At 39.6% G+C, this 12,466-nt stretch overlaps 1 protein-coding gene across 2 annotated transcripts in view; it reads right to left on the bottom strand.

Annotated features, from left to right (window-relative positions):
• SLC25A12 (solute carrier family 25 member 12) overlaps positions 1 to 12,466 on the bottom strand; it is a 130,258-nt gene that overhangs the window by 27,945 nt on the left and 89,847 nt on the right. For both annotated transcript variants that reach the window (XM_022570035.3, XM_089916671.1), the window contains one exon: positions 1 to 12,466. This exon is cut by the window's left edge and continues 27,945 nt beyond it. In XM_022570035.3, the coding sequence (XP_022425743.1) occupies positions 12,268 to 12,466 (199 nt within the window). In that variant the 3' untranslated portion in view covers positions 1 to 12,267.

Below are 12,466 nucleotides of genomic sequence, written 5' to 3'. Positions count from 1 at the left end.
ATTTATAGTACTGGAACAAGTTAGACAACACCACAAGGAAACAATCAGATATAAAATGTGGGACATTATGTAAGACAAATGACTTACAATGTTAAGGACAAACAAGCAGGGGATTATTCCAGAATTAAAGACTAAAGGTACACAGCAATCAAGTACAATGCATCATTCTTGATTAGATTTTGCATCGGAAAAAACAAAGACATTTCTGGTGTTGTTGAGGAAGTTTGAATTTTGACTATTAGATGATACTATGAAATTATTGTTGAATTTTTATGTGTGATAATGGTATTGTTCGGTTGCAGCATGTCCTCATTCTTACGAGATATATGTGGAAATATTTAGGGATGAAGTACCATGATGTCTGCAACATACTTTCAAATGGATCAGCAAAAACAAATATGTATTTATAAAGATAAAGCAAATATGGCAAAATGTAAATAAGTGAACCTAGTTGAAAGGTATCCAAAAAGTTCATTTTACCTCTTCAAACTTTTCTGTAGGTTTAAAATTTTTTTAAATAAAAAGTGGGGAGGAGACCTTCAAGATGGTGGAGGAGTAAGACGTGGAGATCACCTTCCTCCCCACAAATACATCAAAACTACATCTACATGTGGAACAACTCCTACAGAACATCTACTGAATGCTGGCAGAAGACCTCAGACTTCCCAAAAGGCAAGAAAATCCCCACATACCTAGGTAGGGCAAAAGAAAAACGAAAAAACAGAGACAAGAGAATAAGGACAGGACTCGCACCTCTGGGAGGGAGCTGTGAAGGATGAAAAGTTTCCACACACTAGGAAGCCCCTTCACTAGCAGGGATGGAGGGTGGGCAGGAGGGAAGCTTCAGAGCCACGAAGGAGAGCACAGCAACAGGGGTGCAGAGGGCAGAGAGATTCCTGCACAAAGGATCGGTGCTGAACAGCACTCACCAGCCTGAGAGGTTTGTCTGCTCACCCGCCGGGGCGGGCAGAGGCTGGGAGCTGAGGCTCAGGCTTCAGAGGTCAGATCCCAGGGAGAGGACTGGGGTTGGCTTCGTGAACACAGCCTGAAGGGGGCTAGTGCGCCACAGCTAGCCGGGAGGGAGTCCGGGAAAAAGTCTGGACCTGCCAGAGAGGCAAGAGACCTTTGTTTCGGTGTGTGCAAGGCAAGGGGATTCCTTCCCAGTGTGCCCACAGGAGGCAGAGCACTGCACGAGCTCCAGAGACAGGCGTGAGCCGCAGCTATCAGCTCGGACCCCAGAGACGGGCATGAACCTCTAATGCTGTGGCCGCTGCCACCAAGAATCCTGTGTGCAAGCGCAGGTCACTATCCACACCTCCCCAGCCCCCGCCAGGAGCCTGTGCAGCATACCACTGCCAGGGTCCTGTGACCCAGGGACAACTTCCCCAGGAGAACACATGGCGTGCCTCAGGCTGCTGCAATGTCAAGCTGGCCTCCGCCACCTCAGGATCGCCCGCATTCCAATTATGACTACTGTACCCCTCCCTCCCCCTGGCCTGAGTGAGCAGGAGAGCCCTAATCAGCACCTGCTTTAACCCCCTCCTATCTGGGCGGGGAATTGACTCCCGAGGGCAGCCTACACCCAGAGGCGGGACCAAAACCAAAGCTGAACCCCAGGAGCTGTGCGAACAAAGAAGAGAAAGGGAAATTTCTCTGTGCAGCCTCAGGAGCAGCAGATTAAATCCCCACGATCAACTTGATAAACCCTGCATCTGAAGAATACCTGAACAGGCCACGAATGTTCCCAAAATTGAGGCGGTGGACTTTGGGAGCAACTGTAGACTTGGGGTTTGCTTTCTGCATCTAATTTGTTTCTGGTTTTATGTTTACCTTAGTTTAGTATTTAGAGCTTATTATCGTTAGTGGATTTGTTTATTGATTTGTTTCTCTCTTCCAGTTTAAAAAAAATTTATATATATATATATATTTTTTTTTCCTTTTTCTCTCTTTGTGTGTGTGTTTCTTTGTGTGATTTTGTCTGTACAGCTTTGTTTTTACCATTTGTCCTAGGGTTCTGTCTGTCCGTTCTTGTTTTTGGGGTTTTTTTTTTTTTTAATCTTTCTTCCTTTTCTTCTGAGCCCTGTGGTCTTGGTGCTCTGGCTGGGTGTTGGGCCTGAGCCTCTGAGGTGGGAGGGCTGAGTCCAGGACACTGGAACACCAGAAACCTCCCAGCCCCACTTAATATCAATTGGCGAGAGCTCTCCCAGAGATCTTCATCTCAACACTAAGGCCCAGCTCCACCCAACAGCCAGCAAGCTCCAGTGCTGGACGCCCCATGCCAAACAACTAGCAAGACAGGAGCACAACCCCACCCATTATCAGAGAGGCTGCCTAAAATCATACTAAGTTCAAAGACACTCCAAAACACACCACTGGACGTGGCCCTGCCCACCAGAAGGACAAGATACAGTCCCACCCACCAGAACACAGGCTCCAGTCCCCTCCACCAGGAAACCTATACAAGCCACTAAACCAACCTCACCCACGGGGGACAGACACCAAAAATAACAGCAACTACAAACCTGCAGCCTGCGAAAAGGAGACCCCAAACATAGTAAGTTAAGCAAAATGAGAAAACAGAGAAATATGCAGCAGATGAAGGAGCAAGGTAAAAACCCACCAGACCAAACAAATGAAGAGGAAACAGGCAGTCTACCTGAAAAAGAATTCAGAGTAGTGATAGGAAAGATGATCCAAAATCTCGGAAATAAAATGGAGAAAACACAAGAAACGTTTAACAAGGACCTAGAAGAACTAAAGCGCAAACAAACAGTGATGAACAACACAATAAATGAAATTAAAAATACCCTAGAAGGAATCAGTAGCAGAATAACTGAGGCAGAAGAACAGATAAGTGACCCAGAAGATAAAACAGTGGAAATAACTGCCGAGGAGCAGAATAAAGAAAAAAGAATGAAAAGAATTGAGAACAGTCTCAGAGACCTCTGGGACAATATTAAACGCACCAACATTTGAATTATAGGCGTCCCAGCAGAAGAACAGAAAAAGAAAGGGTCTGAGAAAATATTTGAAGAGATCATAGTTGAAAATTTCCCTAACATGGGAAAGGAAGTAGTCAATCAAGTCCAGGAAGGGCAGAGAATCCCATACAGGATAAATCCAAGGAGAAACACACCAAGACACATATTAATCAAACTATCAAAAATTAAATTCAAAGAAAAAATATTAAAAGCTACAAGGGAAAAGCAACAAATAACATACAAGGGAAACCCCATAAAGTTAACAGCTGATCTTTCAGCAGAAACTCTGCAAGCCAGAAGAGAGTGGCAGGACATATTTAAAGTGATGAAAGGGAAAAACCTACAACCAAGATTACTCTACGCAGCAAGGATCTCATTCAGATTCGATGGAGAAATTAAAACCTTTACAGACAAGCAAAAGCTAAGAGAATTCAGCACCACCAAACCAGCTTTACAACAAATGCTAAAGGAACTTCTCTAGGCAGGAAACACAAAAGAAAGAAAAGACCTTCAATAACAAACCCAAAACAATTAAGAAAATGGTAATAGGAACATACATATCAATAATTACCTTAAATGTAAATGGATTAAATGGTCCAACCAAAAGACACAGACTGGCTGAATGGATACAAAAACAAGACCCATATATTTGCTGTCTACAAGAGACCCACTTCATACCTAGGGACGCATACAGACTGAAAGTGGTGAGGGGACAGAAAAAGATATTCCATGCAAATGGAAATCAAAAGAAAACTGGAGTAGCATTTCTCCTATCAGAGAAAATAGACTTTAAAATAAAGACTATTACAAGAGACAAAGAAGGACACTACATAATGATCAAGGCATCAATCCAAGAAGAAGATATAACAATTGTAAATATTTATGCACCCAACACAGGAGCACCTCAATATATAAGGCAAATGCTAACAGCCATAAAAGGGGAAATCGACAGTAACACAATAATAGTAGGGGACTTTAACACCCCACTTTCACCAAAAGACAGATCATGCAAAATGAAAATCAATAAGGAAACACAAGCTTTAAAAGACACACTAGAGACTTCCCTGATGGTGCAGTAGTTAAGAATCCACCTGCCAATGCAGGGGACACAGGTTCAAGCCCTGGTCTGAGAAGACCCCACATGCCACGGAGCAATTAAGCCCATGTGCCACAACGACTAAGCCTGCACTCTAGAGCCCGAGAACCACAACTACTGAAGCCCGTGTGCCGAGAGCCCATGCTCCGCAACAAGAGAAGCCACTGCAATGAGAAGCCCGTGCACCACAACAAAGAGTAGCCCCGCTCACCACAACTAGAGAAAGCCCATGCGCAGCAACGAAGACCCAATGCAGCCAAAAATAAATAAATAAATTTATATTAAAAAAAAAAGAAAAGCTGCCCATTCATTAAAAATCAATCAATAAATAAGACACATTAGACCAGATAGACTTAATTGATACTTATGGACATTCCATCCCAAAACAACAGAATATACTTTCTTCTCATGTGCTCATGGAACATTCTCCAGGATAGATCATACCTTGGGTCACAAATCAAGCCTCGTAAATTTAAGAAAATTGAAATCGTATCAAGTATCTTTTCTGACCACAACACAATGAAACTAGATATCTATTACAAGAAAAAAACTGTAAAATATACATACACACAGAGGCTAAACAATACACTACTAAATAACCAAGAGATCACTGAAGAAATCAAAGAGGAAATCAAAAAATACCTAGAAACAAATGAGAATGAAAACACGACGACCCAAAACCTATGGGATGCAGCAAAACCAGTTCTAAGAGAGAAGTTTATAGCAATACAATCCTACCTCTAGAAACAAGAAAAATCTCAAATAAACAACCTAAACTTACAGCTAAAGCAATTAGAGAAAGAACCAAAAAAACCCCAAAGTTACCAGAAGGGAAGAAATCATAAAAGATCAGATCAGAAATAAATGAAAAAGAAATGAAGGAAACAATAGCAAAGATCAATAAAACTAAAAGCAGGTTCTTGGCGAAGGTAAACAAAATTGATAAACCATTAGCCAGACTCATCAAGAAAAAAAGGGAGAAGTCTCAAATCAACAGAATTAGAAATGAAAAAGGAGAACAACTGACACTGCAGAAATACAAAGGATCATGAGAGATTACTACAAGCAACTATATGCCAATAAAATGGATAACCTGGAAGTAATGACAAATTCTTAGAAAAGTACGACTTTCCGAGACTGAATCAGGAAGAAGTAGAAAGTATGAACAGACCAATCACAAGCAATGAAATTGAAACTATGATTAAAAATCTTCCAACAAACAAAAGCCCAGGACCAGATGGCTTCACAGGCAAATTCTATCAGAGAGGAGCTAACACCTATCCTTCTCAAACTCTTCCAAAATATAGCAGAGGGAGGAACACTCCCAAACTCACTCTACGAGGCCACCATCACCCTGATACCAAAACCGGACAAAGATGTTACAAAAAGTGAAAACTACAGACCAATATCACTGATGAACATACATGCAAAACTCCTCAACAAAACACTAGCAAACAGAATCCAACAGCACATTAAAAGGATCATGCACCATGATCAAGTGGGGTTTATCCCAGGAATGCGAGGATTCTTCAGTGTAAACCAATCAATGTGATACATCATATTAACAAACCATATGATGATCTCAATAGATGCAGAAAAAACTTTTGACAAAATTCAACACCCATGTATGAAAAAAACTCTCCAGAAAGTGGGCATAGAGGGAACCTACCTCAACATTATAAAGGCCATATATGACAAACCCACAGCCAACATCATTCTCAATGGTGAAAAACTGAAACCATTTTCTCTAAGATCAGGAACAAGACAAGGTTGCAAAATCTCACTACTATTACTCAACATACTTTTGGAAGTTTTAGCCACAGCCATCAGAGAAGAAAAAGAAACAAAAGGAATCCAAACTGGAAAAGAAGAATCAAAGCTGTCACTGTTTGCAGATTACATGATACTACACATAGAGAATCCTAAAGGTGCTACCAGAAAACTACTAGAGCTAATCAATGAATGTGGTAAAGTAGCAGGACACAAAATTAATGCACAGAAATCTCTTGCATTCCTATACACTAACGATGAAAAATCTGAAAGAGAAATTAAGGAAACAATCCCATTTACCACTGCAACAAAAGGAATAAAATGCCTAGGAATAAACCTTCCTAAGGAGACAAAAGACCTGTATGCAGACACTGATGAAAGAAATTAAAGACGATACAAACAGATGGAGAGATATACCATGTTCCTGGATTGGAAGAATCAACATTGTGAAAATGACTATACTACCCAAAGCAATCTATAGATTCAATGCAACCCCTATCAAGCTACCAATGGCATTTTTCACAGAAGTAGAACAGAAGATGTCACAATTTGTATGGAAACACGGAAGAGCCCGAATAGCCAAAGCCATCTTGAGAAAGAAAGATGGAGCTGGAGGAATCAGGCTCCCTGACTTCAGACTATACTACAAAACTACAGTAATCAAGACAGTATGGTACTGGCACAAAAACAGAAATATAGATCAATGTAACAGGATAGAAAGCCCAGAGATATACCCACACACATATGGTCACCTTATTTTTGATAAAGGAGGCAAGAGTATACAGTGGAGAAATGACAGCCTCTTCAATAAGTGGTGCTGGGAAAACTGGACAACTACATGTAAAAGAATGAAATTAGAACACTTCCTAACATCATATACAAAAATAAACTCAAAATGGATTAAAAACCTAAATGTAGGGCCAGACACTATAAAACTCTTAGAGGAAAACATAGGCAGAACACTCTATGACATACATCACAGCAAGATCCTTTTTGACCCACCTCCTAGAGAAATGGAAATAAAAGCAAAAATATACAAATGGGACCTAATGAAAGTTAAAAGCTTTTGCACAGCAAAGGAAACCATAAACAAGATGAAAAGACAACCCTCAGAATGTGAGAAAACATTTGAAAACCGAGCAACTGACAAAGGACTGGTCTCCAAAATATACAAGCAGCTCATGCAGCTCAATATCAAAAAAACAAACAACCCAATCCAAAAATGGGCAGAAGACCTAAATAGACATTCCTCCAAAGAAGACATACAGATTGCCAAGAAACACGTGAAAGGTTGCTCAACATCACTAATCATTAGAGAAACGCAAATCAAAACCACAATGAGGTATCACCTCACACCAGTCAGAATGGCCATCATCAAAAAACCTACAAACAATAAATGCTGGAGAGGGTGTGGAGAAAAGGAAACCTTCTTGCACTGTTGGTGGGAATGTAAATTGATACAGCCACTAAGGAGGACAGTATGAAGGTTCCTTAAAAAACTAAAAACAGAACTACCATGTGACCCAGCAATCCCAACACTGGGCATATACCCTGAAAAAACCACAATTCAAAAAGAGAGATGTACCACAGTGTTCATGGCAGCACTATTTACAATAGCCAGGACATGGAAGAATCCTAAGTGTCCATCGACAGATGAATGGATAAAGAAGATGTGGCACATGTATACAATGGAATATTACTCGGCCATAAAGAGAAACGAAATTGAGTTATTTTTAATGAGGTGGATGGACCTAGAGTCTGTCATACAGAGTAAAGTAAGTGAGAAAGAGAAAAACAAGTATCATATGCTAACACATATATATGGAATCTAAATAAACCAGAAAGGTTCTAATGAACCTAGGGGCAGGACAGGAATAAAGATGCAGACGTAGAGAATGGACTTGAGGACATGAGGAGGGGGGAAGGGTAAGCTGGGACAAAGTGAGAGAGTAGCACTGACATATATACACTACCAAATGTAAAATAGATAGGTAGGGGGAAGCAGCTGCATAGCACAGGGAGATCAGCTCGGTGCTTTGTGACCACCTAGAGAGGTGGAATAGAGAGGGTGGAAGGGAGGTGCAAGAGGGAGGGGATATGGGGATATATATATACGCATAGCTGATTCACTTTCTTATACAGCAGAAACTAACACACCATTGTAAAGCAATTATACTCCAATAAAGATGTTTAAAAAAAAAACATTAAAAAGACTTAAATTGGGTTTCCCTGGTGGCGCAGTGGTTGCGAGTCCGCCTGCCGATGCAGGGGATACGGGTTCGTGCCCCGGTTCGGGAAGATCCCACATGCCGCAGAGCGGCTGGGCCCGTGAGCCATGGCCACTGAGCCTGCGCATCCGGAGCCTGTGCTCTGCAAGGGGAAGAGGCCACAACAGTGAGAGGCCCGCATACCGCAAAAAAAAAAAAAAAAAAAAGACATTAAAAAGACTTAAATAAGTGATACAATATGTTCATGGATTAGAAGGTCCAATATAGTAACATTAATTCTCTCCAAATGCCCTGCAGAATCATGGCAACTCCAATCAAAATCTCAATGTGTTTGGTTTGTTTTTTTAGTTTTAGGGAGGAAACTGACAAGCTGTTTTTAAAATGGATATGGAAGAACAAAGAACCAAGAAGAGCCACGAGCTCTTGAAGAACAACAAGTTGAAAGGACTTGCTATACTATATATCAAAACTTTTTAAAAGATATAGTAATGAAGAGAGTGTATACAGCACAGAAGACCAATAAAACAAAACTAAAAGTCCAGAAATAAATCTTTGCATATACCAATGCTTAATATATAACAGAGAAAGCACTTCAAAGTAGTAGGAAAAGGAAGGTTTTTTTCAAACAATGGTGCTGGGACAACAGACTAACCATATAAAGAAGCAAAAAATAATAATAATAAATTACCTCATACCACATGCCAAAGACAGTTCCAAGTAGGATGAAACTTCTGTGAGAGAGGCAAAACTAATAAAGCATTTAAGAAGAAAATATCAGCCATATTCATAACCTGGAGAGAGAAAAAAAATTTAAGTGAAATATAAACCATGCTACCCATAAGGGAAAACTGATGTATTTGAACATATTAAAATTAAAATGTTAATCAAAACATTGTGAAAAGACAAGTCACAAACTGGGAAAAGATTTTGTAACACCACTCATAAAGGAATAGTATCCCGAACATATAAAGAACCCCCTGCCAATTATTAAGAAAAATGGACAAAACCTGAACACACATTTCACTCACCAAAGATGAAATCCAAATAGCCAATAAACTTATAGGCATTCTCACATGCTATGAGGTGGAAAGTAAATTAGTAAAGTCTTTTTGAAGAACAATGTGGCAATATATATGAATATATAAAAGGTGTCAGCCTCATCTGATATAAGGAAAATGCTAATTAAAATCACAAGATAACATTATACACTCGACAGATTGGTAAAACTTAAAGAGCCAATACACTCTTGAAGGAATGTAAATCAGTACGGGCATCTCTGGGAAATAGTTTGGCATGATCTAGCTAAGTTGAATCTTATAAACCTTGTGCCTCTGTGGTTCTGCTCTTAGGTATATATCCTTTTAAAAATGCATACTCGAAAACACACATACAAAATACCCAGAGTCTGTAATATACCCAAACTGGAAACAACCCAGATGTCCAGAGTAAAATGGCAAAATAAATTGTAATATATTCATACAATGGAATAAGCAAATCATAGCTTATATAGCAACTTATAGGGATGAATCTTATAATGTTTAGAAAAGGAAGCAAAAGTATACAGTATAATTTGATTCACATAAATTTCAAAAACAGGAACTAAATAGTGTGTTTAGGAATGTGTACGTGGGTGGTAAAACTATAAAGGAAAGCAAAGAAATGAAGAGCAGGGATGGTGTTAAAGACGACAGCAGGGGTTATGATGGGAGGATCCTGTGGGGGAACTTCTTAAGTATTAGAAATGTTCTCTTTCTTGACCTGGGTAGTTACATGGGTGTTCACTTTATGACTGTTTAAAAAATATCTATGTGTGTGTCTGTGTATACATATACACATAGATGTTTCATGTATTTTCTGTATATCGCACTATAGTAATCAGGTACACAGATAGTAAATATGGAAAGACATTTGACCTCACTAGTAATTAGTAAAATGAAAACTAAAACACCTATCACGATTTGCCTAAAACGTAAAAGACTGACAATATCCATTTTTGCTGCGGTTGCAAAGAAATAGGTGTTCTGCATATGCTGTCAGAAGGAAAGTAAATTAGTAAAGCCTTTTTGAAGAACAGTGTGACAATATATATAAAAATGTAAAACCCATTATCTCGTGAAGTACCAATTCCAATTTGAAATATCCATCCTAATGAAATACTAGCACATGTACTCAAAATACGTGTACAAAGACGTTTACTGTTCACTGCAGCATTGCTTGCAATAGTGAAAAAATGAATAAATGTCAATAAGGGAGTTTTTGTGAAAAGTCTCATAACCCATACACTGGAATACTATGCAGCCGTTAAAAATTAATCTTTGTGAACTGACCTGGAAAGATCTTAAAGACTTCAAGTGAACAAAAGCAAGTCACAGAACAACACATACATAGCATAATCCTGTTTTTAAAATATAAATATGTACATATATTTATATACATATATATGTATGAAAAACAGACCACAAATTTATACTCTAACCTGTTAGCAGTGATTACCTCTGGGGCAGGGAGGGTAAAGGGAGAAGCAGGGTAAAGAGGGTACTTTCACATCTCTCTCTCTCTCTCTATATATATATATATATATATTTTTTTTTTTGTCCTGAAACTTTTGTAAGAACATATCCGTGGACTACTTGCTTACTTTTAACCAGTGGTAATAGCAAAACAACTGTATTGCTATTTATTCCATTCCAATGAGAACAGCTGAATACATTTGGAAATAACTTGCTTTCGAAGCGAATTCTTTTGTTCCTGGAGGGCCTCGAGAGAGCCTATAGTGTGCTACAGGGCTGTCAGCCATCAGTTGATGAACCATGTGTAGGATATTAAGTGACTTGGTCCAGCTCCAGGCTCACCCCTTGAAAATATTTGCATACATTCTCATATGCCGGCTCATTGGCAATAGCAACAATGTTTTCCCAAAGCACTTTGCTAAAGTAAATAAATTCTGATGCTATACATCAAACCACAACCAGAGCAAAGTGTTGATGTGGCTGTCAAGATGCATGTTTAGATCTAAATTAGCAATCACACCCTTGGTGAGTGACTTTTGGAATAAGTTTGTATTTGGATTCATAATGAAGAGCCTAGACCCCACCAAATTATGAGATAGAGCTTTTCTCTTTCTTCTGCACTCCTCTCACTCCACCACAGCCCTTTCCAAATCAAATGATTTCCTATAAAAGTGGGAAAGAGGGAAACCTGATCATTAGTTATTGGGAATCGGTAGTGAATCAAAATAAAAAGTACTATCGGTACCTTTATGAAGGAAAATCCAACTCCATGCATACATTTTGGTGTGCATTTTATTTTTGATTGGAATCATATCCATATGAATGAAAATTGCCAAAGTATTCTTTACTCTTTTGAAAGCTAGGCCCTTGCCTTGCTGTGTCAGAGGAAGGCAAAACTAAGCCAGTAATGCTGGAGACATCCCTGTTTCCATATGCACACTGGCAGGAGAGGAGCTGTCTAGGAAATGCCTTTTGATTGATGAACAGAGGAGAATCTATACACACGTGAAATATAAATAGAAACATATCAGCACACACACAAGTCATTAACCTGGTCCTCCGGCATCCACTGGCATGCATCTGTTCCAAAGGGTCTCTTCTTCAATGGTCTCAGCACTTTGTCTCATTATGCCTTTTATCAGCAAATACCTTTTTATTCCAGAAGGGAAAACAAGCTAGGAATTAAATACATCCAATAGTGAATGCTTTATTTCCGTAAGTCACCAATAAGAGAATGAATTTAATTTTAATACATTTATTTTCGTGTAATTCTTAATAAAGCACTTTCAAAACATTCTGTACATTTCAAGCCACTCAGAACTGCATTACATTCTATAAATGTGATTTGTCGGGATGAGGTGCCAAGATGTCTCTGTACAAAGATGTACAATATGTACAGTCACTATAAGTGCAAGCTGTGCAAAGCAGTCTAGGACAGTAACTCATGCCAAGGCTTAGAAAACATTTCAACACATAAAACTAAAGATTCAAACTGCGTTGTATTTTTTTTTTCCTGGGCAAATGATTAGTTTATAAACAAATATATGTATATGTCATATAGAAAGAATAGTTTGACCCCTCAGCTCAGTCAGCACCATGCAGCTGACTGGATGCGTTACGGGGCTGCTCTCCTAGGCCTCTCTCTCTAGGGCGCCACTTTGCCGCACTCGACGGTTGTCTCATCACTGAGCTGCCGCCGCCACCTTTGGCTGAGCCACAGCAACACTAGGAGGTTTAAATTTGGGGAGATAAAGGCCAAACTTGTTTTCAATGCCAGCAAAAGTGGCTGTGGCGAGTCTGTATCCGCCGATGTGGTCGGGATTGGCAGGAGGAAGGTCTGCGATGCGCGACTTAGGTGTTGGTTCTGAGCCAGAGGGTTTG

The sequence above is a fragment of the Delphinapterus leucas genome, chromosome 8 (genome assembly GCF_059928025.1).
Source record: "Delphinapterus leucas isolate spDelLeu-1000000601 "Yukka" chromosome 8, BTC_Dleu_Yukka2, whole genome shotgun sequence".
Taxonomy (NCBI): domain Eukaryota; kingdom Metazoa; phylum Chordata; class Mammalia; order Artiodactyla; family Monodontidae; genus Delphinapterus; species Delphinapterus leucas.
This window is presented reverse-complemented; position numbering and strand designations above follow the sequence as displayed.